Source organism: Salvelinus fontinalis, chromosome 4 (genome assembly GCF_029448725.1).
Source record: "Salvelinus fontinalis isolate EN_2023a chromosome 4, ASM2944872v1, whole genome shotgun sequence".
NCBI classification, from domain to species: domain Eukaryota; kingdom Metazoa; phylum Chordata; class Actinopteri; order Salmoniformes; family Salmonidae; genus Salvelinus; species Salvelinus fontinalis.
In genome coordinates, this window is record NC_074668.1 from 22,663,107 (window position 1) to 22,691,050 (window position 27,944).

The 27,944-nt window shown below is 42.6% G+C and overlaps 4 protein-coding genes and 1 pseudogene across 6 annotated transcripts; 3 read left to right on the forward strand and 2 right to left on the reverse strand.

The window, feature by feature from the left end:
* Nucleotides 1-3: 3 nt before the first annotated feature.
* On the reverse strand, nt 4-2,451 carry LOC129853371 (phospholipase A2, minor isoenzyme-like). Its single transcript, XM_055919344.1, has 3 exons — nt 678-2,451; nt 463-590; nt 4-274 (listed from the first exon to the last, which is right to left on the reverse strand). The coding sequence occupies exons 1-3, from the start codon at nt 779-781 to the stop codon at nt 150-152; spliced, it is 357 nt and encodes a 118-aa protein (XP_055775319.1). The 5' UTR covers nt 782-2,451; the 3' UTR covers nt 4-149.
* Nucleotides 1,915-3,398, forward strand: LOC129853370 (phospholipase A2-like). The gene is made up of 4 exons (XM_055919343.1): nt 1,915-2,072; nt 2,449-2,605; nt 2,818-2,951; nt 3,192-3,398. Exons 1-4 carry the CDS (start codon nt 2,024-2,026, stop codon nt 3,305-3,307), a joined length of 456 nt encoding a protein of 151 aa, XP_055775318.1. The 5' UTR covers nt 1,915-2,023; the 3' UTR covers nt 3,308-3,398.
* A 90-nt stretch (nt 3,399-3,488) lies between these two features.
* asgrl1 (asialoglycoprotein receptor-like 1) lies at nt 3,489-15,680 on the reverse strand. Of its 3 annotated transcripts, none has more exons than XM_055919338.1 (8): nt 15,586-15,680; nt 14,850-15,002; nt 13,150-13,233; nt 12,913-13,008; nt 4,845-4,898; nt 4,639-4,778; nt 4,446-4,561; nt 3,489-3,871 (listed from the first exon to the last, which is right to left on the reverse strand). In XM_055919338.1, exons 2-8 carry the CDS (start codon nt 14,950-14,952, stop codon nt 3,715-3,717), a joined length of 750 nt encoding a protein of 249 aa, XP_055775313.1. In that variant the 5' UTR covers nt 14,953-15,002; nt 15,586-15,680; the 3' UTR covers nt 3,489-3,714. The 3 variants fall into 3 exon arrangements, with proteins under 3 accessions (XP_055775313.1, XP_055775315.1, XP_055775316.1); XM_055919340.1 differs by having other exon boundaries at nt 14,850-14,998; nt 15,586-15,678; XM_055919341.1 differs by lacking the exons at nt 12,913-13,008; nt 15,586-15,680 and having other exon boundaries at nt 14,850-15,568.
* A 1,602-nt stretch (nt 15,681-17,282) lies between these two features.
* Nucleotides 17,283-19,666, forward strand: LOC129853369 (cytochrome c oxidase subunit 6A, mitochondrial-like). The gene is made up of 4 exons (XM_055919342.1): nt 17,283-17,304; nt 17,462-17,662; nt 19,045-19,193; nt 19,358-19,666. The coding sequence occupies exons 1-4, from the start codon at nt 17,298-17,300 to the stop codon at nt 19,445-19,447; spliced, it is 447 nt and encodes a 148-aa protein (XP_055775317.1). The 5' UTR covers nt 17,283-17,297; the 3' UTR covers nt 19,448-19,666.
* Nucleotides 19,667-20,687: 1,021 nt separating this feature from the next.
* Nucleotides 20,688-27,464, forward strand: LOC129852833 (uncharacterized; annotated as a pseudogene).
* Nucleotides 27,465-27,944: the final 480 nt, after the last annotated feature.

Sequence of the window (27,944 nt, forward strand, 5' to 3'; positions counted from 1 at the left end):
CAATCATTTAATAGGTCAACAGTTTAATTGGCACAGTAAATTCCATTCCAGCAAACATGACACACATCCATGAAACAGGATTCATAAACATTCAGTGAATCTACAGTAGTTTCAGATGTTTGTACTGCTTCCAGAGGATTTGTCTTGGCTCAGGTGATACAGTGGGTTTTGGGGTCCAGGTTATTGTTCTCAGGGTTGTAGGTGGACTGGGCGAAGCAGTTGGCGGCGACTCGGTCACACTCGCACACTGAGGCCTGGCACACATCGTTGGAAGCTGAGGCGTGAGGAAACAGGTTTAGGCTCATGATAAACATTAGTTGCAGTTATAATCAGAAAGATGAAACCTCACCTTTACTTCAAAACATCATTGCATCTGACAATATAGAGCTTGGGCAGATTGTATAGTTTATTGAAAATGTATGTCCACAAATTATTTTATTGTTTCTACCATTCAGTTGTTACCTGAACAGGAGACCTGCCCATTCGTGCAAGAGAATATGTACACCTTGATGTAAGGGACGTCAATGATGGGACGGCACTCTGGAAGATGCCTGCTCGCTCGGTAGCAGAGGTCATGGACCTCACAACACCTGAGAGAAGAAAGTTACGCGTTTTCTGAGATATACAGGAAAAACCTGGTCATGATGTCTAACACAAGTGGAATGAAATCCAGTTACCTATCCAGGTCATCCCTGGGAGTCCCAGTCCCCCCCAAGCCACACCAACAGCCATAGTTATTGTACATGAAGGGGTTGACATCAGGCTGGGTGCACGTGATCATTCTGCCAAATTGCCACAGAGCCTGGGGCTGCAGTGAACCATGGGCTACGTATGCTGGCAGAGGAGGGAGGTGAAGCTATCAGTCACACTACTGCACATATTCCTGACATTGAGGTTCCAAATAAGAGTTACAGAGGGCACACATGATTATTATTCTATCTGAAATCATCTCAGACTTTATGTATATTCTTAGGCAAGTGAAAAAGTGGACAACAAGCTTCGAATCAATATTGAAATGTAACAGGCTTACCGGTCAGCAGCAACAGGAGGGATTTTGGATGCATGACAGGAAACATTGAGGGTATATACCAACCTTACCTCCTCTTATATTAGATGAAGGGAGGTCAAGGAGAACAAGTGCTAAAATGGGAGGTAAACTGGGAGGGGTTGTGTCATACAGCCAGGAATATGAATGATATCTCAGCTAAAATGCTTTCCTCAGGTTCTAAACTTGTTTACCCAAGATTGCTACTGCTATTACATATACAAATTCAAAACAGAAACATGATATGACATGTAAAGGGAAACATGGGTTGAATGTGATTTCTACATGACACTAAAATGACAGGAGCTGTTATGCTATTGGGGACTGCTGAGTAATATCAGCCTCGGGTCTATAAAGTAGAGTTTAAGTAAGTCAAATCCTAACTGAAATATTGGCTGGTGGATGTTTTATGGCTGGATAAAATAAATATTTTAATTCTCTATGGTATATCCAATCAAATTAGACTGATTTATGTCATTTTTCCTCTTTTATATTGCTTTCTTAAAGCAGTCATTGTTGGGGTTGAAATACCAGCCTTGTCCTCTATCATATCAATTGCTAATACTCTGAAAGGTACATTTTGCATTTCCCCTGATGTTCTTCCAAAGTACATTCCAGCAGATAGCTGTGTAAATGACAAAACACATGCTTAAATTCCCACACATTTCCATTACACAACTCCAGTCAAGCCTTGTACAATGACCTAATGAGTCTCCTGTATTTCTGCATATTATCCTATCGCTATTGAAAAAGATTTTTAATCAGTGAGATTAACCTGGTTAAATAAATAAAACATGTAACCGGTATTGAAATGTGATTCAATGCACCTTTATCACTATACACAAGTGTTTATTATAATATGTCTGTGCAGTCCACTGTGTATCGCACCCTATCTAATCATCCAAAGCCTGCCCCTAAAGGCCATGATTCTATATATATCAGTTGCGTTCCAGATCAGTGATACTCTTCATCGCCAAAATGAGGTCTTCTCACACGCTGCTGCTGTTAGCCTTCTGTCTGCCAGTCTGTAAGTATTATTAATTACACTGTATTTTAAGACAGAGCTTTGATGCTGTCTATGCTTTTTAATAACAGAGCAGTGTACAGTCATCCTGTCATAGCTTTCTTTGCAGAAAATATTCCTTTAGTCAAGTCAGTGTGTACTGCAAAATATTTTACTCACAGCTGGTTATGCAAAATACATTTACATTAAGCAATAAGGGCTCACCAGGCACGTTGCCCAGTTGTGAATGTGACGTTGCCCAGTTCAACCATGATGCTGTATGGTTCCATTTGAGTGATTCACTAGTTTTTATTTGTTTCTGATATAAAAATGGTAATGTCCGGTGTAGATATTTAAATGTGCTCTGTCTGTCTGAGACGTGGCCTCTCGTGTGTTTCAGTGCTGGCGGTGCATGAACCCAACCCATGGGCACTATGGCAGTTCAGAGCGATGATCGTCTGTGTTAACCCTAGCAGCTGGCCTGTGCTGGACTATGCTGACTACGGCTGCTACTGTGGGAAGGGTGGCTCAGGCACACCTGTGGATGATCTGGACAGGTACGCAGTCATGGAGGGGAAGATGGGGTCAGGGGTAGTGAACACGGCAAGAATCTGAGAGGATGAATTTGAACCTGGAGGTTGTGTACACTGTGTAGGTGGACGGCGGGAGTTATACATTGTGTGTGTGTGGGGGGGGCTATATACATTAGCTTTAACGGGAAGTCAGTCATTGTACTTGTATTGAAACAGATGCCCTCTGTGTGTTCCAGATGCTGTCAGGTTCATGACTATTGCTACTCTGATTCCATGCAGCACGAGGAGTGCTGGGGCATATTTGACAACCCTTACACTGAAATATATAGCTACCAGTGTGACAGAGCCTCTAAGACTGTCACCTGCAAAGGCGAGTGTGATCAGCATAACTATATGATTCAAAAACAGTCCCTTTGTCAAAATATAACTTTTATTCTGCAACAGCACCCTCTTTAGGATGGTCTAGTCCTCTGCATCTTTTAAATTGGAGAAGCTCTATTTTCCTTCCCCCTTGAAAACTATTTACCATTACCCATCTTTCTCTTTCTCAATTTTTCCTCTTCTTCCCCTCCCGCCTCCTTACTTTTTCTTCTTTCTCTCTCTCATACAGAAAACAACAATCCATGTGAGATGTTTATCTGTGAGTGTGACAGAAAAGCAGCCATGTGCTTTGACAAGGCGGAGTACAACCCAGATCATGCGCACCTTCCTGGTGAGAACTGCTAGTATGGAAATGCACGGGAAACCAGGACATAACCTGCAGTGGCCCACCTTCTCTTGAAATCAATAACAGCTGTTATGATCCAATATGTGCCTCTGTATTGGTTATTGCTTTTCATATACACCCACAGATAGAGTAGATGCTGAACTGGAAAAATATCTGATGAAAAGACCTCCAAGAAAGCTATTAAATTCTGACATACCAAGGTTTAATTAAACATTATTCTGTGAATAAGCTCACGTTGTACACTGTGTGCTTCTTATCCTCAATACCATAATTTGTGATTGTTGTACAGTCACTGAAAGAAATCCATCCTTTCTCCTGTATCCTGAGACTGTCATGTTATATCAGTCAGGCAGCACTGGCATAGCTTACAGCTCATGTGTCAATGGCAAGCATGTGTTTCTGTTTCTCATTTCCCCTTTGCCTCACAGATGTAGTTGTGCGTTAGGTTGCAGTCTGCATCATTCCAAAGCTTGCGTCGTCTGTGTGGACCGTCATGAAGCTGTCCACAGTCCTCTCCACTCACACCAACCTGCCAGTTGTCTGGCTGCCCTTTATCCCAGAAGCTGAGCAAAGACAGTAGATGGAAGTATATTACCTATTATAAACTGGGTGGTTCGAGCCCTGAATGCTGATTGGCTGACAGCCGTGGTATACCACGGGTATGCCAAAACATATATTTTTACTGCTCTGGTTAGGTTGGTAATCAGTTTATAATAGCAATAAGGCATCTCGGGGGTTTGTGGTATATGGCCAAAATACCACAGCTAAGGGCTGTACCCAGTCACTCTGCGTTGCGTCGTGCATAAGAACAGCCCTTAGCCGTGGTATATTGGCCATATATCACACCCCCTTAGGCCTTATTGCTTAATTATAATGTCTGGTGACTGTGTTTTTAGGATGTAATACACAATATCCCTACTCCAGAGGAAGCTGGTGGTGGGAGCTATAGGAGGATAGGCTCATTGTAATGGCTGGAATGGAATCAATGGAATGGAGTCAAAAAAGTGTTTTTTTCATGTGTTTGATGTGTGTGGTGCGTTTGGTACCATTCCATTGATTCCATTCCAGTCATTACACTGAGCCTGTCCTCCCACCAGCCGCTGCTGCCCTACTCTCTTCATCCCAGTACTCCCTTACTGTGGAGTTGATTTGTAGTCAGTTCCATCCACCCAGGTCCAGTGGCCCTCTTGTGTTCTCTCCACAAGCCCAACCCAGTATCTCTCTCCTGCATCAATCACTTGGGAGATGTAGTCCTAAACAGCACAAATAGAGAACATTTAACGGAGCCCACAGCTCTTGATATGATACCGCTTCACCTCCTTGGCCTTACCAGCTCATCCTCACTGTTAAGAACAAGCAGCTGTGCTCCCAGCTCAATACATTTTTCCTCTGCACTGTTCCAGTTGAGCTTCCTTTTTGATGCCAGGTAGCAGCTATCCTGGAAGGACCACCATTCTTCACTACAAGTTCCTGAGGAGGACACAATGTTTTGCACAATGGATAGGGATGGACTTTATCTACCAATAAGTCACTAACCTCTCACTGGAAGCTGAAATTCATCATAATAGTGTTGGTTGATAGTAGCTGGGTCTGAAAGGAACAAGAGTAAGATAATGAAGGAAGGAAGAGTGAGAGATTATGAACAAAGCATCTACAATGTCATCCATTGATATACAGTGCCTTCGGAAACTATTCAGACCCCCTGACTTTTCCACATTTTGTTACGTTACAGCCTTATTATAAAATTGCTAAAATAGTTTATTCCCCCTCATCAATCTGACAAAGCAAAAATAGGTTTTTAGACATTTTTGCAAGTGTATTACAAATAAAAACAGATATCACATTTACATACGTATTCAGACCCTTTACTTGTTGAAGCACCTTTGGCAGCGATTACAGTCTTGAGTCTTCTTGGGTATAACGCTAAAAGCTTGGCACACCTGTGCCAGCAGCATACCACCCTGCATACCACTACTGGCTTGCTTCTGAAGCTAAGCAGGGTTGGTCCTGGTCAGGCCCTGGATGGGAGACCAGATGCTGCTGGAAGTGGTGTTGGAGGGCCAGTAGGAGGCACTCTTTCCTCTGGTCTAAAAAATATCCCAATGCCCCAGGGCAGTGATTGGGGACACTGCCCTGTGTAGGGTGCCGTCTTTCGGATGGGACGTTAAACGGGTGTCCTGACTCTCTGAGGTCATTAAAGATCCCATGGCACTTATCGTAAGAGTAGGGGTGTTAACCCCGGTGTCCTGGCTAAATTCCCAATCTGGCCCTCACACCAACATGTTCACCTAATAATCCCCAGTTTACAATTGGCTCAATCATCCCCCTCCTCTCCCCTGTAACTATTCCCCAGGTCGTTGCTGCAAATGAGAACGTGTTCTCAGTCAACTTACCTGGTAAAATAACGGTAAAATAAAAATAAAAATAAACCTGTTTCTCCCATTCTTCTCTGCAGATCCTCTCAAGCTCTATCAGATTGGATGGCGAGCGTTGCTGCACAGCTATTTTCAGGTTTCTCCAGAGATGTTTGATCGGGTTCAAGTCCGGGCTGTGGCTGGCCCACTCAAGGACATTCAGAGACTTGTCCCGAAGCCACTCCTGCGATGTTTTGGCTGTGTCCTTAGGGTCATTGTCCTGTTGGAAGGTGAACCTTCACCCCAGTCTGAGGTCTTGAGCAGGTTTTCATCAAGGATCTATCGGTACTTTGCGCCATTTTTTTTAAACCTTTATTTAACTAGGCAAGTCAGTTAAGAACAAATTCTTATTTACAATGAAAGCCTACCGGAAAACAGTGGGTTAACTGCCTTGTTCAGGGGCAGAACGACAGATTTTTACCTTGTCAGCTCTGGGATTCGATCCAGCAACCTTCCGGTTACTGACCCAACGCTCTAACCACTAAGCTACCCGCCACCACTCCGTTCATCTTTGCCTAGATCCTGACTAGTCAAACAAAAAACATCCAGTCCACGGCAGTCCTGTGGGCGAAAACAGCTAGTTGATGAGAGGTCGAAGGAGAATGGCAAGAATCGTGCAAGCTAACAGGCGGGCCACAAATAGGCAAATAACGGCACAGTACTACAGCGGTGTGCAGAATGGCATCTCAGAATTCACACCTCCTCGATCCTTATACACTGCTCAAAAAAATAAAGGGAACACTAAAATAACACATCCTAGATCTGAATGAATGAAATATTCTTATTAAATACTTTTTTCTTTACATAGTTGAATGTGCTGACAACAAAATCACACAAAAATGATCAATGGAAATCAAATTTATCAACCCATGGAGGTCTGGATTTGGAGTCACACTCAAAATTAAAGTGGAAAACCACACTACAGGCTGATCCAACTTTGATGTAATGTCCTTAAAACAAGTCAAAATGAGGCTCAGTAGTGTGTGTGGCCTCCACGTGCCTGTATGACCTCCCTACAACGCCTGGGCATGCTCCTGATGAGGTGGCGGATGGTCTCCTGAGGGATCTCCTCCCAGACCTGGACTAAAGCATCCGCCAACTCCTGGACAGTCTGTGGTGCAACGTGGCATTGGTGGATGGAGCGAGACATGATGTCCCAGATGTGTTCAATTGGATTCAGGTCTGGGGAACGGGCGGGCCAGTCCATAGCATCAATGCCTTCCTCTTGCGGGAACTGCTGACACACTCCAGCCACATGAGGTCTAGCATTGTCTTGCATTACCCAGGGCCAACCGCACCAGCATATGGTCTCACAAGGGGTCTGAGGATCTCATCTCGGTACCTAATGGCAGTCAGGCTACCTCCGGCGAGCCCATGGAGGGCTGTGCGGCCCCACAAAGAAATGCCACCCCACACCATGACTGACCCACCGCCAAACCGGTCATGCTGGAGGATGTTGCAGGCAGCAGAACGTTCTCCACGGCGTCTCCAGACTGTCAAGTCTGTCACATGTGCTCAGTGTGAACCTGCTTTCATCTGTGAAGAGCACAGGGCGCCAGTGGCGAATTTGCCAATCTTGGTGTTCTCTGGCAAATGCCAAACGTCCTGCACGGTGTTGGGCTGTAAGCACAACCCCCACCTGTGGACGTCGGGCCCTCATACCACCCTCATTTAGTCTGTTTCTGACCGTTTGAGCAGACACATGCACATTTGTGGCCTGCTGGAGGTCATTTTGCAGGGCTCTGGCAGTGCTCCTCCTTGCACAAAGGCGGAGGTAGCGGTCCTGCTGCTGGGTTGTTGCCCTCCTACGGCCTCCTCCACGTCTCCTGATGTACTGGCTTGTCTCCTGGTAGCGCCTCCATGCTCTGGACACTACGCTGACAGACACAGCAAACCTTCTTGCCACAGCTCGCATTGATGTGCCATCCTGGATGAGCTGCACTACCTGAGCCACTTGTGTGGGTTGTAGACTCCGTCTCATGCTACCACTAGAGTGAAAGTACCGCCAGCATTCAAAAGTGACCAAAACATCAGCCAGGAAGCATAGGAACTGAGAAGTGGCCTGTGGTCACCACCTGCAGAACCACTCCTTTATTGGGGGTGTCTTGCTAATTGCCTATCATTTCCACCTGTTGTCTATTCCATTTGCACAACAGCATGTGACATTTATTGTCAATCAGTGTTGCTTCCTAAGTGGACAGTTTGATTTCACAGAAGTGTGATTGACTTGGAGTTACATTGTGTTGTTTAAGTGTTCCCTTCATATTTTTGAGCAGTGTATTAAGTCCCACCGTTGACAGTGCATGTCAAAGCAAAAACCAAGCCATGAGGTTGAAGGAATTGTCCGTAGAGCCCCGAGACAGGATTGTGTCAAGGCACAGATCTGGTGAGCGGTACCAAAAAATGTCGGCAGCTTTGAAGGTCAACTAAGAACACAATGGCCTCCATCATTCTTAAATGGAAGAAGTTTGGAACCACCATGACTCTTCCTAGAGCTGTCCGCCTGGCCAAACTGAGCAATAGGAGGAGAAGGGCCTTGGTCAGAGAGGTGATAAAGAACCCGATGGTCACTCTGACAGAGCTCCAGAGTTCCTCTGTGGAGATCCAGAAGGATTATCATCTCTGCAGCAATCCACCTGTAGAAAGGCTCATGGAGTTGGTGGAATCGTTCCTTTAATTCATGGCCACTTGCTCAGCTGGGCCAGGGGCGCTTTAATTAGGTCAGGTGGAAATGTCCGAAAGATCTCAACTCATTAAAAGGAGGAAATCGCCATCGCCAGACCTCACTGCTGTCTCTTCCTTAACTCCGTCTAATCCAGACATTCTGTGCGTCCATAAATCAACGTAAATCCACCGAATCTGTTACCTTTCATCTGAACTATCTGTTGCGTTCGGGAGAGCGGGCCATCAGTTATTGTTTATAGTTATTACCGTGGAGCGTGGCTTGGAGCACATGCTTCAAACCTATTGTGTTATGTCAATGGATAATGATCACGGCCTTACAGATCATCACAGGCCAATTATGCCATTGACATATGGTTGAAATGTAACGGAATTACATGTACATATGAATACAAACCTGAAAGGATGAAAAATAAAACGTCAATTATTTTTTGCTGAATTGATCAATTCTGATATCAAACTGATGGAGATTATAGATTAAATAACCGATTACTGATTGAATTATTTGTATTATTATTCTCATGATTATGATGAATAGTTATGAGCCGAAATGACTCAATGACGATTCCTATTGACTTCTTATTAAATTGAATTGCTGAATTACCTAATTATGTTAATAATGAGAATGATTGTTATGATTTGACCTTTGTGATTATGAATTTGATTGGATACATGTTATTCTGTTTCCTTTGTTATGCAGCACAGACAAACTACCCAGTAAATATACCACTTTATGGTTAAAGGAATTCCTGCCTCAGTCTCATCCATTCCTCTGTCACCTGATCCATGACCACCTGTTTACCTTCACTGTCAGTCATTCTACCTGTCCAGCTACCCACACAGATTCCAATAATCTTTCACCACCAATCATGCCTTTATGGTAGTTGCCAGACGGAAGACACTCCTCAGTAAAAGGCACATGAAGGCCTGCTTGGAATTCGCCAAAAGGCACCTAAAGACTCTCAAGCAATGAGAAACAAGATTCTCTGGTCTGATGAAACCAAGATTGAACTCTTTGGCCTGAATGCCAAGTGTCACGTCTGGAAGAAACCAGGCACTGCTAATCACCTGGCCAATACCATCCCTACGGTGAAGCATGGTGGTGGCAGCATCATATTGTGCGGATGTTTTTCTGCGGAAGGGACTGGGAGACTAATCAGGATAGAGGGAAAGATGAACAGAGCAAAGTACAGAGAGAACCTGCTCCAGAGCGCTCAGGACTTATGTAAATGTCATATTTCAATTTTTCTAAAAACCTGTTTTTGCTTTGTCATTATAGGGTATTGTGTGTAGTTTGATGGGGTAAACAACAATTTTAATCAATTTTAGAATAAGGCTGTAAAGTAACAAAATGTGAAAAAAAGTCATGGGGTCTGAATACTTTCCGAATGCACTGTATGTGTCCAAAAAACTAAAATAATTCCTGAGCTTTCTTATATATTCTAGATACAGGACAGACAATTCAAAACCTAATTTCTTATTATTTATTTTTGGACTGTCTGTTTTGCTATTTATGAATGTATTATTCAATGTGTTTCCATGGTCTACAGTAGTAAAGGCCAAATTCAATATTTTATCAAATAATCTAAATTAAGTATATACAGCTGAAGTCGGAAGTACATACACTTAGGTTGGAGTTATTAAAACTCATTTTTCAACCACTTCACAAATGTAATGTTAACAAACTATGGCTTTGGCAAGTCGGTTAAGACGTCTACTTTGTGCATGACACAAGCCATTTTTTCCAACGATTGTTCACAGACAGATTATTTCATTTATAATTCACTGTATTACAATTCCAGTGGATCAGAAGTTTACATACACTAAGTTGACTGTGCCTTTAAACAGCTTGGAAAATTCCAGAAAATGATGTCATGGCAAGCTTCTGATAGGCTAATTGACATAATTTGAGTCAATTGGAGGTGTACCTGTGGATGTATTTCAAGGCCTACCTTCAAACTCAGTGCCTCTTTTCTTGACATCATGGGGAAATCAAAAGAAATCAGCCAAGACCTCAGAAAAAAAAATTGTAGACCTCCACAAGTCTGGTTCATCCTTGGGAGCAATTTCCAAACACCTGAAGGTACCACGTTCATCTGTACAAACAATAGTATGCAAGTATTAACATCATGGGACCACGCAGCCGTCATACCGCTCAGGAAGGAGACACGTTCTGTCTCCTAGAGATGAACGTACTTTGGTGCGAAAAGTGCAAATCAATTCCAGAACAACAGCAAAGGACCGTGTGAAGATTCTGGAGGAAACAGGTTCAAAAGTATCTATATCCACAGTAAAACAAGTCCTATATCGACATAACCTGAAAGGCCGCTCAGCAAGGAAGAAGCCACTGCTCCGAAACTGCCATAAAAAAGCCAGACTACGGTTTGCAACTGCACATGGGGACAAAGATTGTACTTTTTTGAGAAATGTCCTCTGATGAAACAAAAATAGAACTATTTGGCCATAATGACCATTGTTATGTTTGGAGGAAGAAGGGGGATGCTTGCAAGCCGAAGAACACCATCCCAACCGTGAAGCATGGGGGTGGCAGCATCATGTTGTGGGGGTGCTTTGCTGCAGGAGGGACTGGTGCACTTCACAAAATAGATGGCATCATGAGGAAAGAAAATTATGTGGATATATTGAAGCAACATCTCAAGACATCAGTCAGGAAGTTAAAGTTTGGTCGCAAATGGGTCTTCCAAATGAACAATGACCCCAAGCATGCTTCCAAAGTTGTGGCAAAATGGCTTAAGGACAACAAAGTCAAGGTATAAGAGTGGCCATCACAAAGCCCTGACCTCAATCCTATAGAAAATTTGTGGGCAGAACTGAAAAAGTGTGTGTGAGCAAGGAGGCCTACAAACCTGATTCAGTTACACCAGCTCTGTCAGGAGGAATGGGCCAAAATTCCCCCAACTTATTGTGGGAAGCTTGTGGAAGGTTACCCGAAACCGTTGGTCCAAGTTAAACAATTTAAAGGCAAATACTAATTGACTGTATGTAAACTTCTGACCCACTGGGAATGTGATGAAAGAAATAAAACCTGACATAAATAATTCGCTCTACTATTATTCTGACATTTCACATTCTTAAAATAAAGTGGTGATTCTAACTGACCTAAAACAGAGAATTTTTACTAGGATTAAATGTCACAAATTGTGAAAAACTGAGATTAAATGTATTTTGGCTAAGGTGTATGTAAACTTACGACTTGAACTGTATATACCTACAGGGCTCCTAAAATTCGCAATCTAAATTATCCATGGTATGACCATTTTAAACAATTCCATATGTTAGCTTAGTACACACATTCCCCATGTACACATACAAATCAGGTCATGTCTGAAACAATGGGCCAATCTTTGATCTGGCTAATGGAGTTCTGAAATGTCTTTTTTTTCTTCCCACAGGTGATCATAATGCCATACCATATGATAGTGGTTGTTCTGGCACTCCCTATGTAATTTTAGGGTATTTATAGCAGTTTTTGTACATAGTCCCCCCATTTTAGGGGAGCAATTTTGGACAAATTCACTTATATGTGTATTAAAGTAGTCAAAAGTGTACTATTTGGTCCCATATTCCTAGCAGGCAATTATTACATCAGCTTGTGACTCTACAAACGTGTTGAATCCATATGCTGTTTGTTTTGGTTGTGTTTTAAGATTATTCGGTGCCCAATAAAGTAAATAAAAATAATAAATATTGTGTCATTTTGGAGTCACTTTTATTGTAAATAATAATATAATATGTTTCTAAACACATAATGTGGATACTACCATGATTAAGGATTGTCCTGAATGAATCATGAATAATGATAAGTGAGAAAGTTTCACAAATATCATCCCCCGTATACATGCTAACCTCTTACCATTACAATAACAGGGGTTATTGATCTTTGTGCCTCTGTAACTTTCTTACTCACCATTATTCACGATTATTCATAATCATGGTAGCATCCACATCAATAAAGAACTGTTCCAAAACATATTTTAGTCTTACTTATAATAAAAGTGACTCCAAAATGACACAATACATTATTCTCCATTCATTTCTTATTGGGCAAAACATATTCCGAAACAGAAACACAACCAAAACAAACTGCAAACGCATCCAACAAGTTTGTAGTCAAAAGCGTGCCAGGAATATGGGACCAAATACTACACTTTTGAGTACTTTAATGCACTAAAAGTGAATTTGTCCAAATACTTATGAATACTTCAAATGAGGAGACTAGATACATAAAGTGCTTTTATTTGTAAATGGTCAAACAAATATGTAGGAAAATACCCTCTGATACATTATAAGAGGAAATTCTGTACTGTCGCCTCATATGAAACATTTGATCTCAAATCCAAAATACTGGAGTATTTTTTTTTTATAGCTTCACTGTCCAAATAAATACAGGAGGGGAGTGTACATGTCTAATATAATATATAATCCTTCAACAAGACTCTGAGGTTAATTAGCCCTTTAGTAATAAAAGCCTTTAAACATCACTGTACCTGAACTGGAAGATGTGGCACAAGCACTCATCACAGTCTTGTTCAGGGACTCAAGGTAAATATGGACATCAACTATCGCTTGGTTTAACTGAGAGACTTAGGAAAATGGAGGAAGGATTGATTGAAGAAAAAAAAAAAAAAATTATTAATTGGTAATCGAGAGTTTAACAATACAATTTGATTTGTATTTTGGTCCCCTTGAATTATAAATTAACTGTACAATTAAGCAAGCCTTACATTTAAGTCCAGTTATCAGCAGTATTATCAACAGGAGAAGCACCAAGACACCATACAGGAGATGAACCACCCTGCTCTGCATACCTGAAATAATATATAGTGGGAAGAAAATTACTACGATTTCTGCATATATTGGTCATAACATTTTATCTGATCTTCATCTAAGCTACAATAATAGACAAACACAGTCTGTTTAAACTAATAACACACAATTATAATTGTTCATGTCTTTAATGAACACACTGTGTAAACATTCACAGTGCAGGTTGGAAAAAGTACATGAACCCTTGGATTTAATAACAGGTTGACCCTCCTTTGGCAGCAATAACCTCAACCAAACGTTTTCTGTAGTTGCGGATCAGACCTGCACAACTGTCAGGAGGAATTTTGGACCATTCCTCTTTACAAAACTGTATCAGTTCCACAATATTCTTGGGATGTCTGGTGTGAACTGCTCTCAAGGTCCTGCCACAGCATCTCAATCGGGTTGAGGTCAGGACTGACTGGGCCTCTCCAGAAGGCGTATTTTCTTCTGTTCAAGCCATTCTGTTGTTGATTTACTTCTGTCTTTTGGGTTGTTGTCCTGTTGCATCACCTAACTTCTGTTGAGCTTCAATTGGCTAACAGATAGCCTTACATTCTCCTGCAAAATGTCTTGATAAACTTGGGAATTCATTTTTCCATCGATGATAGCAAGCTGTCCAGGCCCTGAGGCAGCAAAGCAGCCCCACTATAGTTTACAGTTGGGATGAGGTGTTGATTTTGGTGTGCTGTGCCTTTTTTCTCCACACATAGTGTTGTGTGTTCCTTCCAAACAACACAACTTTAGTTTAATATGTCCAAATAATATTTTGCCAGTGGTGCTGTGGAACATCCAGGAGCTCTTTTGCGAACTTCTGACGTGCAGCAATGTTTTTTTTGGACAGCAGTGACTTCTTTCATGGTGTCCGCCAATGAACACCATTCTTGTTTAGTGTTTTACGTATCTAGACTCGTCAACAGAGATGTTAGCATCTTCCAGAGATTTCTGTAAGTCTTTAGCTGACACTTTAGGATTCTTCTTAACCTCATTGAGCATTCTGCGCTGTGCTCTTGCAGTCATCTTTGCAGGACAGCCACTCCTAGGGAGAGTAGCAACAGTGCGGAAATTTCTCAATTTATAGACAATTTGTCTTACCGTGGATTGTCTTTTAGAGATACTTTAGTAACCCTTTCCAGCTTTATGCAAGGCAACAATTCTTCTGAGATCTCTTTTGTTCGAGGCATGGTTCACATCAGGCAATGTTTTTTGTGAATAGCAAACTGAAATTTTGTGAGTGTTTTTTAATGGGGCTCTAACCAAAATCTCCAATTTTGTCTCATTGATTCGACTCCAGGTTAGTTGACTCCAATTAGCTTTTGGAGAAGTCATTAACCTAGGGGTTCACATACTTTTTCCAACCTACACTGTGAATGTTTAAATGATGTATTCAACATAGAAAAGAAAAATACAATAATATGTGTGGTATTAGTTTAAGTACACTGTGTTTGTCTATTATTGTGACTTAGATGAAGATCAGATCAAATTTTATGCCAAATTTATGCAGAAATCCAAGTAATTCCAAAGGGTTCACATACTTTTTCTTGCCACTGTACATGGAGAAAATTACATGGAATATGAAGGCACATTAACAGATATTGATTAAAATAGATTAGTTTACCTCTTTGTGGGATGATTTTCCTCCGACTGTGGTTACTTTCAATGTCAGACGTACCAAATTCATCATACTGAATGGAATCCATTTCCGGAGGAGAGATTTCCATTTTGAAAATGAATTGAGGTCTTCAGTGCTTTTGTCAGCAATATGCCCTGACTCAAAATGAAACATGTCACTCATCGCATCCAGACATTTGCAATTTAGAGATAGAAAAGCTGGTAATCCGTAATGTATCTGAAGTTCAAATGTCCCAAATTAACCTGTGCTGTGGAAGTGAATTTATTCGTGCCAGGACAGTAAAGCAAATTAAAAGACAGTTAGATGATAGGAGCTCTTGTGTTTTAGGGTCATAGACTAAATAGTTGAATATTAACCTCTCAATCAATAGTCTCTATGCTAACCTGCATCTCACAATCACATGAAATACAGACACCATGATGATTGATTTCCCAATTTGAATTATTATGTGTCAAAATCTCATCACACAGACTAGAGGAAAGTAGAGAATTATGTATTTAGAAAAAATCTAATTAAGTTCAGATGAAGTTATGATTATTAAGTTATGATATGATTATTCAATAAAAGTCCAGGTTCAAAATGTAGTAGGCTACATACATATCATATTGTAAATGTTTAGGCTAAATCTGATGATGGTGAGAATGATTTTGCTGCCTACTACCAAACACAAACCCCCCCAAAATCTTGGAACTCTGACACCCACTCTGCATTTATCCCTTACCTCACTCCTGTTATGTTCATGGAAATGTGAACAGCTCTCAGCTGATCTATCAGTCTGTCCAGTCTTCTTCTGGTATTTGACCAAAGGTTCAAAGTTGTGTTTGTGTCTAGTCCTCCCACTGAGTTTGTTATATGTGATATTGAACAAAGAACACAAACAATTCTGAGAAGTAACCAATCCAAGCTTGATATAAAGAACAATATAGAAGATTTGATAGCATAGGCCTAGGCTATATAAGAAGTCAAGATTATTATGAACTCATTCAGACAGAGTAGAATTTGCCATACGGTACAGTTGGGTCCATATTTGGTGATTTAGTATACTGTAGATGCAAAACTGAAGAATCTGGTACAATGTTGGTTAGGGTCATTTTGTCACATAGTCTCTGCATAGGGCTATAGCTAGTAGGCTACTGTAAAAAAGTATGGTTAAAATCTCACTTTTAGGCCTCCCGAGTGGCGCAGCGGTCTAAGGCACTGCATCACTACAGATCCTGGTTCGATCCCAGACTGTGTCGCAGCCGGCCGTGACCTTAAGACCCATGAGGCGGTACACAATTGGCCCATTGTTGTCCGGGTTAGGGGAGGGTTTAGTGTACTGTGTTTCCACCGACCCATTGGTGCCTATGTAACAGTATAACTTTACACCGTCCCCTCGCCCCGACACGGGCGCGAACCAGGGACCCTCTGCACACATCAACAACGGTTGCCCACGAAGCACGGTCGTTACCCATCGCTCCACAAAAGCCGCGGCCCTTGCAGAGCAAGGGGCAACCCTACTTAAAGTCTCAGAGCAAGTGACGTAACTGATTGAAATGCTACTAGCGCGTACCCGCTAACTAGCTAGCCATTTCACATCCGTTACACCTCTGGCTTCCGGGTTAAGTGTTGTGTCAAGAAGCAGTGAGGCTTGGCGGGGTCATGTTTGGGAGGAGGAACTGCTTTCGACCTTCGCCTCTTCCGAGTCCGTATGGGAGTTGCAGTGATGGGACAAGACTGTAACTACCAATTGGATATCACGAAAAAGGGGTAAAAATGTAATGATTTAAAAAAAATCTCACTTTTAAAAGTTAATATTCTGTTAACTCATACCCAAATAATGTTGTTGACTTATCCTATACTCCAGTCTAGGCTGCTGAGCAGAGGACGGCTCATAATAATGGCCAGAACAAAGCGAATGGAATAGCATCAATACCATTCCATTAATTCCTGAGTGCTCCCGAATGGCACAGCTGTCTAAGCCACTGCATCTCAGTGCAAGAGGCATCACTACAGTTCCTGGTTTGAATCCAGACCGTATCACATCTGGTCGTGATTGGGAGTCCCATAGGGCGGCGAACAATTGGCCCAGCGCCGCCTGGGTTTGGCCGGGTAGGCCGTCATTGTAAATAAGAATTTGTTCTTAACTGACTTGCCTAGTTAAATAAAGGTTACATTTTAAAATAATATTTAAAAAAATTCTGCTCCAACCATTACCACAAACCTGTCCTCCACATCCACTTAAGGTGCCACCAACCTCCTGTGCTATACTCGTATTGTTGGCCAAAGCATAAATTAGAGGGGGGGGGGGGGACACTTCAGAAACCCCACCTCAAACTTGTATCTCAAACATAACGTTTTAAAAATGCTTACTATTTCCTCATATAGGATGATGTCATCACCCTAAGGAGGATGAGCGGGCCAATCAGCGGTCTACTTGCGTTCATATGTTTAATGACCGGTATAAGCCCACACCACCATGTTGTTGTTTTTTTGCATACTTCATTGACATTTTTTGGAAAGAAAAGTATTCCACTCGTATTGTATTGCGTCATTGACATTTTTTGGAAAGAAAAGTATTTCACTCGTATTGTATTGTGTTTTACCTCTCTTTTCAGATGACCGTTCTAAGTGGTTTGGTTGTTGTTTTCAGCAGAGCACGTTTCCCCTACATCACTTCCGTTCATCTGCTGATCGAGTCAGAAAGACAGTGGAAATGGCGGCCTTCGGACGAATTTCTCAAACTCTCCTGCGGTCCTCATTGATCCAGACTCGTCAACTCTCTGCCACAGCGGCTCATGGTCATGGGGAGCAAACAGGTAATGCCACACAAACATTGCTCAAAGGACACGATTTACGAACGACAAAACCATAAACATATTCTTGGAGGACGTGGTACCTTCGTGACCTTGCTAGCTAACGTTAGCGCGAGGCAGCATACAGCTGCTGTATTCGATAACGTTAACTAGCTAGGTTAGAGAAATCAACCACATACCTAGCTACACAGGACTCGTTGGCAATTGCTAAATCCCCATTCTATACGACCCAGGTGGCTGGATTAACACAATGTTAGACTAGTTAGCTAACTAGAGCTCATTTGCAGAAGAGACCTTGGTCTCAACATGACTCCCTGATTAATTAAATGTTAACTACGATAGGTAATGTTTTTATTTAACTTTTAGATGACTAGATATTTAACGCTAGTTAGCTAGATAACTGTACACCCTATTGCTAGTTTTCAAACATACCAAACATCTGTCTAGGTTGTGTTTTGAATGTCCCATCTCAGATTTAGTTAGCCAACGTTAGTGCGGTATGGGAAGGCAATGAAGAAAACAATTATTAAATCAGTTTCACAATTGTGATTTAACAATGTCATGGAGATCAGTTAACAAGCTCATAGCCGTAGTGAGTTAAAGGTGTTCACTAATTTCGACCATAACTTAGGCCTTCTCCTGTTTTCTCTCCATGACCATGGGGAGTAGGGAACCTTGTACCTGGAGTGCTGCCAGTACTGCAGGACTTTGTCAACCTAGCATGACACCTTATTCATCCAATAACCTCTTTACCAACAGTAACTTGCTAAATTCTTCACATCTGTTCTCCCAGGTCAGCAAAATGTTAAATCTAAAAGATTAAGTGCTGTGGCACTCAACTGTGTGCAGTAGTTCAATTGTGGTTAAATACTCTACTGAACCTTTTATTTTATTTAACATTTATTTAACTAGGCAAGTCAGTTAAGAACACATGCTTATTTGCAATGACGGCCTAGGAACAGGGGCAGAACGTCTGTAAACGGTACTTCAGCGAGCACACAATTTCAAATGCCTCATGCAGTGATCATGGTTTATATTTGTAAAAAAGTATGTGATTGGATTAGCTAAATTAGAGGCTCTTTGGAAATGGAAACTCAACAGTACACACCCTGTACCTGTTGCACTTTGGTGGTTGCATTGACAATGACATGTGCAGAGATTGAGATACTTAGGAGCACACATTCAAAGGAAAGGGAAGTTACGGATTTAACATTCCAGTGACCTCAAAGTAGCTGTTAGTTTTCAACATGTCTGTCACATCACAATGTATTTAAACAGAACATAAAGGTTAAATGTATTAACTATAACTGGCTTAAGTGTAAATGAAGCCTTTGTTACTCGTCAAACAACAATGTATTTTTTTGTTTCCTTTGTTTCTTCTCCAGCCAGAACATGGAAGATCCTCTCCTTTGTGGTTGCCCTTCCAGGAGTTGCAGTGTGCATGTTGAACATGTACCTAAAAATGCAGCACCATGCTGCACACCATGTGGAGCCAGAGTTTGTCCCTTACAGCCATCTTCGCATTCGCAGCAAGGTCTGATAAATTATGTCAAGATCCTAAATATTTATTGTTGCAAAAAGACATTTCTTTGATTATATACTTTTTAGCGTTGTCTAATTTTGCATTGAGTAGTTACATTTGAATCTGCCCCCTGTTAATTTACTTTGTCGCTGTTAACTTGATTCTTCTCTCACCAGCGTTTCCCTTGGGGTGATGGCAACAAGAGCCTGTTCCACAACCCTGAAGTGAATGCCCTCCCTGATGGCTATGAGGGACGTGATGAGTGATCTCTCCCTCAGACCACCTCACACACTGGGACCAGTCTCTTTCCTCAATTCATTACTGTTACTGGACCACACTCCCCAAACTGTTTACTCTTCTCTATTCTATTATGTTTACCTCTGTGCACCTGCCACAAGGGACCCAAAATGTTAGTTACATTTTTCTGGACCATTTAACACCATTTCTGCTTAACTTAAATAAAATAAATAATTATTACCAAAATACATTGTGGTCTTAACTCTCAATTTGACACAATATGGTTTCTGTCTGTTTCTCCAAATGTGTTTTAGAATAACGAAAGGAGTTTAGAACTTCATGTTTCAGAACGACACTGTTTGACTCCAATTACCACCGTACTTTCACATGACTAACTTGTGACTTGCATTACTCTTGCAAACCAGTAGGGTTGTCACTAGTTACCACAGCCACAAAGTCAATTATCCTGAAAATGTAAAACAAATTATGTTTGTATTAAAGGTGAGGTATAAGGTTAGCAGTGTGGTTGGGCTTGAAATGAGATTAAGTGATGGTAGAAATAGGTTGGGTTTAGCCATAATTATGCCTGTGGTAACGACCTGCGAGTAAATCTGTTTTCAATTCAGTTGTAAAATTGAAACAGTCTTGCAAAGGAAGTTTATGAAATGTGAAAGTATTCTGCTGAGTTGACTTTAAATGTGTTACCTTGAAAAACAGAGGAAGAGTGCGTGAACTTCTTTTGGAACAAGATTGTTGGGTAAGCTAAACGTCAGCCAGCTGGTAGCTTGCTTGACATGGCACAATCTGCAAAGTGAAATGATTTCCTGTAATTCTTTTGGGCTATTCTGATCAGTTTTTATTTTTATCAAGCAGTCTCCAATTGCCGGCAACAGTTGGTTGAATAGTGAATGCATGGCATATCAACATAAACAGTATACCTACCTATGCATTTTACCTGGGATCTAACTCCAATTCGAATGAATCCACTCGTATTATTAATCTATCCTTATAAATGGAGGGATGAATGTGGAGGACAGCCTTTGAGGCAACCAGTACAACCCACTGACAGCTATGGCTGAGATCACTGCCTGACTCAAGGAGGGACTGTCACCTGATCTGAGATTCTATTCTCCTGTATTTAATTGGGCTTCTATCCTTAGTCGGCCATTCTATAGTACCTACTTTTCTATTAGTAGTGTTGATATGGTGTTATGTAATGTTACACTGATTTCTTGGTGATTTGCAAATGCATTAACTTATTCCGGTATGATGGGTCAAAGGTGAGGGTGACCTTACAAGAGCTGGAATCTGCTACTAAAGAGGTAAGGACATCAGAGAAGATGTGTTCCCTAGGCGAGATTATTGATACTAACTGCGTACCAAGAATGATCCCTGTTTTTATTGATGATCCCATACCATATGACGGCCCATAAGACATCTTCAAATGTTTGAGGAAACGCTTACAGATTATTTTATTTTATTTCACCTTTATTTAACCAGGTAGGCTAGTTGAGAACAAGTTCTCATTTGCAACTGCGACCTGGCCAAGATAAAGCATAGCAGTGTGAACAGACAACAACACAGAGTTACACATGGAGTAAACAATAAACAAGTCAATAACATGGTAGAAAAAAGAGAATCTATATACAATGTGTGCAAAAGGCATGAGGAGGTAGGCAATAAATTGAATAATTAGAATTTAGCAGATTAACACTGGAGTGATAAATCATCAGATGATCATGTGCAAGTAGAGATACTGGTGTGCAAAAGAGCAGAAAAGTAAATAAATAAAAGCAGTATGGGGGTGAGGTAGGTAAATTGGGTGGACTATGTACAGCTGCAGCGATCAGTTAGCTGCTCAGATAGCAGATGTTTAAAGTTGTTGAGGGAGATAAAAGTCTCCAACTTCAGAGACTTTTGCAATTCGTTCCAGTCGCAGGCAGCAGAGAACTGGAAGGAAAGGTGGCCAAATGAGGTTTTAGCTTTAGGGATGATCAGTGAGATACACCTGCTGGAGCGCGTGCTACGGGTGGGTGTAGCCATCGTGATCAGTGAACTGAGATAAGGCGGCACTTTACCTAGCATAGCCTTGTAGATGACCTGGAGCCAGTGGGTCTGACGACGAACATGTAGCGAGGGCCAGCCGACTAGGGCATACAGGTCGCAGTGGTGGGTCGTATAAGGTGCTTTAGTAACAAAACGGGTGGCACTGTGATAAACTGCATCCAGTTTGCTGAGTAGAGTATTGGAAGCTATTTTGTAGATGACATCGCCAAAGTCGAGGATCGGTAGAATAGTCAGTTTTACTAGGGTAAGTTTGGCAGCGTGAGTGAAGGAGGCTTTGTTGCGAAATAGAAAGCCGACTCTAGATTTGATTTTGGATTGGAGATGTTTGATATGAGTCTGGAAGGAGAGTTTGCAGTCTAGCCAGACACCTAGGTACTTATAGATGTCCACATATTCTAGGTCGGAACCGTCCAGGGTGGTGATGCTACTCGGGCGTTTGGGTGCAGGCAGCGAACGGTTGAAAAGCATGCATTTGGTTTTACTAGCGTTTAAGAGCAGTTGGAGGCCACGGAAGGAGTGTTGTATGGCATTGAAGCTCGTTTGGAGGTTAGATAGCACAGTGTCCAAGGAAGGGCCAGAAGTATACAGAATGGTGTCGTCTGCGTAGAGGTGGATCAGGGAATCGCCCGCAGCAAGAGCAACATCATTGATATATACCGAGAAAAGAGTCGGCCCAAGAATTGAACCCTGTGGTACCCCCATAGAGACTGCCAGAGGACCGGACAACATGCCCTCCGATTTGACACACTGAACTCTGTCTGCAAAGTAGTTGGTGAACCAGGCAAGGCAGTCATTAGAAAAACCGAGGCTACTGAGTCTGCCGATAAGAATATGGTGATTGACAGAGTCAAAAGTCTTGGCCAGGTCGATGAAGACGGCTGCACAGTACTGTCTTTTATCGATGGCGATTATGATATCGTTTAGTACCTTGAGCGTGGCTGAGGTGCACCCGTGACCGGCTCGGAAACCGGATTGCACAGCGGAGAAGGTACGGTGGGATTCAAGATGGTCAGTGATCTGTTTGTTGACTTGGCTTTCGAAGACCTTAGATAGGCAGGGCAGGATGGATATAGGTCTGTAACAGTTTGGGTCCAGGGTGTCTCCCCCTTTGAAGAGGGGGATGACCGCGGCAGCTTTCCAATTCTTGGGGATCTCAGATGATACGAAGGAGAGGTTGAACAGGCTGGTAATAGGGGGTGCGACAATGGCGGCGGACAGTTTCAGAAATAGGGGGTCCAGATTGTCAAGCCCAGCTGATTTGTATGGGTCCAGGTTTTGCAGCTCTTTCAGAACATCTGCTATCTGGATTTGGGTAAAGGAGAAGCTGGGGAGGCTTGGGCGAGTAGCAGCGGGGGGGGGGGGCGGAGCTGTTGGCCAAGGTTGGAGTCGCCAGGAGGAAGGCATGGCCAGCCGTTGAGAAATGCTTGTTGAAGTTTTCGATTATCACGGATATATCGGTGGTGACCGTGTTACCTAGCCTCAGTGCAGTGGGCAGCTGGGAGGAGGTGCTCTTGTTCTCCATGGACTTTACAGTATCCCAGAACTTTTTGGAGTTAGAGGTACAGGATGCAAATTTCTGCTTGAAAAAGCTGGCCTTTGCTTTCCTGTCTGACTGCGTGTATTGGTTCCTGACTTCCCTGAACAGTTGCATATCGCGGGGACTCTTCGATGCTATTGCAGTTCGCCACAGAATGTTTTTGTGCTGGTCGAGGGCAGTCAGGTCTGGAGTGAACCAAGGGCTATATCTGTTCTTAGTTCTGCATTTTTTGAACGGAGCATGCTTGTCTAATATGGTGAGGAAGTAACTTTTAAAGAATGACCAGGCATCCTCAACTGACGGGATGAGGTCAATATCCTTCCAGGGTTCCTGGGCCAGGTCGATTAGAAAGGCCTGCTCGCAGAAGTGTTTTAGGGAGCGTTTGACAGTGATGAGGGGTGGTCGTGTGACCGCGGACCCGTAGCGGATACAGGCAATGAGGCAGTGATCGCTGAGATCTTGATTGAAGACAGCAGAGGTGTATTTGGACGGCAAGTTGGTCAGGATAATGTCTATTAGGGTGCCCATGTTTACGGATTTAGGGTTGTACCTGGTGGGTTCCTTGATGATTTGTGTGAGATTGAAGGCATCTAGCTTAGATTGTAGGACTGCCGGGGTGTTAAGCATATCCCAGTTTAGGTCACCTAACAGAACAAACTCTGAAGCTAGATGGGGGGCGATCAATTCACAGATGGTGTCCAGGGCACAGCTGGGAGCTGAGGGGGGGTCGGTAGCAGGCGGCAACAGTGAGAGACTTATTTCTGGAGAGATTAATTTTTAAAATTAGAAGTTCGAACTGTTTGGGCATAGACCTGGAAAGTATGACAGAACTTTGCAGGCTATCTCTGCAGTAGATTGCAACTCCTCCCCCTTTGGCGGTTCTATCTTGACGGAAAGTGTTATAGTTGGGTATGGAAATCTCAGAATTTTTGGTGGCCTTCCTAAGCCAGGATTCAGACACGGCAAGGACATCAGCGTTGGCAGTGTGTGCTAAAGCAGTGAGTAAGACAAACTTAGGGAGGAGGCTTCTGATGTTGACATGCATGAGACCAAGGCTTTTTCGATCACAGAAGTCAACAAATGAGGGTGCCTGGGGACATGCAGGGCCTGAAATTGTTTTTTGCTAATGCTAAATATGTCTCCCTCTGATTTGCCTTGCATTTAGATCTACAGTCGGGAAGATTTTGCAGTTCGATGGGCACTGTACCTCTACCACTTACAAGGAGTCTCCACTGAACTCCACCACATCTTCAGTTGCTTGAGCACCATTGACTCTACACATGTAAGTAATTTTTTTAAATATATTTTTTTAAATTTCACCTTTATTTAACCAGGTAGGCAAGTTGGAAACAAGTTCTCATTTACAATTGCGACCTGGCCAAGATAAAGCAAAGCAGTTCGACACATACAACAACACAGTTACACATGGAGTAAAACAAACATACAGTCAATAATACAGTAGAAAAATAAGTCTATATACAATGTGAGCAAATGAGGTGAGATAAGGGAGGTAAAGGCAAAGAAAAGGCCATGGTGGCGAAGTAAATACAATATAGTAAGTAAAACACTGGAATGGTAGATTTGCAGTGGAAGAATGTGCAAAGTAGAGATAGAAATAATGGGGTGCAAAGGAGCAAAATAAATAAATAAATACATTAGAGGGAGAGGTAGTTGTTTGGGCTAAATTATAGATGGGCTATGTACAGGTGCAGTAATCTGTGAGCTGCTCTGACAGCTGGTTCTTAAAGCTAGTGAGGGAGATAAGTGTTTCCAGTTTCAGTGATTTTTGTAGTTCGTTCCAGTCATTGGCAGCAGAGAACTGGAAGGAGAGGCGGCCAAAGGAAGAATTGGTTTTGGGGGTGACCAGAGAGAAAAACCTGCTGGAGCGCGTGCTACAGGTGGGTACTGCTATGGTGACCAGTGAGCTGAGATAAGGCAGGGCTTTACCTAGCAGGGTCTTGTAGATGACCTGGAGCCAGTGGGTTTTGCGACGAGTATGAAGCGAGGGCCAGCCAACGAGAGCGTACAGGTCGCAGTGGTGGGTAGTATATGGGGCTTTGGTGACAAAACGGATGGCACTGTCATAGACTGCATCCAATTTATTGAGTAGGGCATTGGAGGCTATTTTATAAATGACATCGCCGAAGTCGAGGATTGGTAGGATGGTCAGTTTTACAAGGGTATGTTTGGCAGCATGAGTGAAGGATGCTTTGTTGCGAAATAGGAAGCCAATTCTAGATTTAACTTTGGATTGGATATGTTTTATGTGAGTCTGGAAGGAGAGTTTACAGTCTAACCAGACCCCTAGGTATTTGTAGTTGTCCACATATTCTAAGTCAGAACCGTCCAGAATAGTGATGTTGGACGGGCGGGCAGGTGCAGGCAGCGATCGGTTGAAGAGCATGCATTTAGTTTTACTTGTATTTAAGAGCAATTGGAGGCCACGGAAGGAGAGTTGTATGGCATTGAAGCTCGTCTGGAGGGTAATAATAAGGAGTTTGTTGATATATCGATACATATTTCATTCATCTTTTATGTTTATTAACTTCTGGCCTAGCCTGGCAATGATTTCCTTGTTTCATGTATGGCATTTTGATTCTCAGATTGACCCACTTCTCCTACTCAAGGCTGTCCTAATTCTGCAGGCCTAACAGCGCTGCTCTCTAGTGTTAGCTGGTTGTTTACTCTATCGTGGGAGAGTACTGTCTGACCTTTGCAGCACCAAAGGACTGGAATAGTTAACCACAGATTAGAATCAGACACTAACTGTATATACATGTCTCAAAAAACAAGTCTTTGCTCCACAGGGTTGACAGTACACAGATGCCCCCTAATCTGACAGTGAAAGTCATGGTTCATGAAACTGAAACGTACAACCAGATAACAGTGGCTGATAATTTAGGTGCTTCTCTCCTTTGAGATTTTAGAAATCATCTTGTGATCATCTTAATTTGTTGAGGTTCCTTCTAAGTTGGGTTGTTGTATTATGCATCACTATCTGAATACAAAAGCTATGCTTTAGATTGTTTTACAAAGTCAGCAGTTTAAGTAACAGGCCTTGTCATGCATTTTTGCTTATACTTTGCCTTAGGACCAGAGACCCGATGGACTGAGTTCCTCCAGCTCTTCTGGCAGCACTCCTCTATTTAGCGCAGTGACCTCCACCACTGTGTTCCTGACCGCCACTGAACTACAGTATCTGCGCTCCTCTCCTGTGTACAGAGCATCCAGGTACTTCACCCCCCTCAGGAAGAAACCCACCTCCATCCTCCACTGTAGAAACACTTTCCTTCGTAACACTTTATTTGGATAGTCCATCTGTAGATGCTTTACAGACTATCAGTAACATTTCAACTATCTATCTACTAACCCTAGCTCTAACCCTAACCGTAACCTTACCAAGCAGTTGCTTATCAACGGATAGTTTGTTGATAGTATGATCATCTGTAGAGCATCTATGCTCTACAGATGGAAAATCCAGTCTATCCAGATGAAGTGTGACCCTTTTCTGTTAAACACTCTTACTCGAGTGAGTTATAATGTGTTCCGTCCTGATACAGTAATCTCAAAGCCAAGTGAAAGTTGGGGTTAGACACGTTTAGAATGGTTGCAACTCTGATGTGAGTGTAAATTGTTGAGACTCTTTGTCCTACAGATCCCAATCTACTCCAAGGGAGGTAAAGTGACCCAGGAAGTCCCGCCTCCTGTCAAGGACCCTATCTGACACACTGACCACTGATTCATCTGACCCGGACCCCACCCACTATCTCTCCACTATCCCTCCACTCCCGGGTCATCCATATCTGATGAGTTGCTATTTAGCCCAAGTCCTTCATTTCACACTCCTGGCCCTCTCAGCCCCTCACCTATCAATGTCGCTCCAGAGACCTCTCATCATACGTTGTCCAATGGAAAGCTGTCCCATGAGGTGGAAGAGGGTGTCACAGGAGGTTCGTACGACCACAGTTTTAACAACATAAAGGGTGGGAGCAATGAGTCAGGTCTTGCGGGAGAAGGCAAGTCAATGCAAAACAACAACAGACGTCACGTCAATGGACAGAATGGAGGTAGTATTACACTGGGTGGAGAAAAGTCTGCAGCCCACAGGTTCAGCGGTGAGGAGTCTCGAGCGCCTGGCAGTCAGAGGATGGGGAATGTGGGAGATAAGGCGTTTAGGGTGAAGGGACGAAAGGGGAGTAAAGTCCAGCAGGTGGCTTGCCCCCCGCCTCCCCCTTGCCCTGTGAGAACTCTACAGATGTCCCTTTGCTCCCCACGGCACTGTACCAGGACAGGGTGAGAGGGCTGGTACTGGCCCTACTGGTAGAGAGACAATTCCACAGCGACACTGAAGCCACATAGGAAGTGTTGAGGAACTGTTGTGGAATATGGGAGGGATATGAATGTTTGTTCATGTATGAGTGTTCCACAAGAGATTCCCCTGTCTGGACAACCACATGTTCAACTGTTAGAAAATTAAATAGAATATCTCCACTATTGCCTTACATGTTATTGCAGCAGTTTGATATTTTGTCAAACCATTTAATCAGCCATCACCCTGTGGTTTATCCCCAGTATCTCAGAAGCCTGGCATCTCTGAATGGACTGGAGGCACATCTGAGGACTACTGCTCCGGGAGCCTCTGGCCCTCAGGGACACTACAGACTGACTGTATACAGAACACGCTCACAAGTGAGGCTCTAATATTCTCAGAGCTCTCAGAAATGTTGTCAAACCACGGTATATTCCATAGCTGTATTTTTTTTCTAGCTGTCCTATCTATCTGACTTTTACCTTTTTTCCTCTCTCTATTTGTCTGTTGCTTATGATATTTGTGGAACTCTTGTCTCACAGCGTTGACCTTACTGCTGGAGTGAGTAGTAAACTCAGTGCTTTGCTGTAGCTGATTGGAATGTTTTGGGACA

Excerpts from the sequence above, each read along its gene's own strand:
- LOC129853371 (XM_055919344.1), bottom strand. The coding sequence starts at position 781 with ATGATCACGTGCACCCAGCCTGATGTCAACCCCTTCATGTACAATAAC. Across the intron at positions 591-677 it reads CCCAGGGATGACCTGGATAG|GTGTTGTGAGGTCCATGACC; the intron begins GTAACTGGATTT and ends TTCTTCTCTCAG. Across the intron at positions 275-462 it reads TGGGCAGGTCTCCTGTTCAG|CTTCCAACGATGTGTGCCAG; the intron begins GTAACAACTGAA and ends CTCACGCCTCAG.
- LOC129853370 (XM_055919343.1), top strand. The coding sequence starts at position 2,024 with ATGAGGTCTTCTCACACGCTGCTGCTGTTAGCCTTCTGTCTGCCAGTC. Across the intron at positions 2,073-2,448 it reads AGCCTTCTGTCTGCCAGTCT|TGCTGGCGGTGCATGAACCC; the intron begins GTAAGTATTATT and ends CGTGTGTTTCAG. Across the intron at positions 2,952-3,191 it reads TAAGACTGTCACCTGCAAAG|AAAACAACAATCCATGTGAG; the intron begins GCGAGTGTGATC and ends TCTCTCATACAG.
- asgrl1 (XM_055919338.1), bottom strand. The coding sequence starts at position 14,952 with ATGGAAATCTCTCCTCCGGAAATGGATTCCATTCAGTATGATGAATTT. Across the intron at positions 13,234-14,849 it reads GAAAATCATCCCACAAAGAG|GTATGCAGAGCAGGGTGGTT; the intron begins GTAAACTAATCT and ends ATATTATTTCAG. Across the intron at positions 4,899-12,912 it reads TGCCACATCTTCCAGTTCAG|ACCCAGCTACTATCAACCAA; the intron begins GTACAGTGATGT and ends TGTTCCTTTCAG.
- LOC129853369 (XM_055919342.1), top strand. Across the intron at positions 17,663-19,044 it reads TGGTCATGGGGAGCAAACAG|CCAGAACATGGAAGATCCTC; the intron begins GTAATGCCACAC and ends TTTCTTCTCCAG. Across the intron at positions 19,194-19,357 it reads ATCTTCGCATTCGCAGCAAG|CGTTTCCCTTGGGGTGATGG; the intron begins GTCTGATAAATT and ends TTCTCTCACCAG.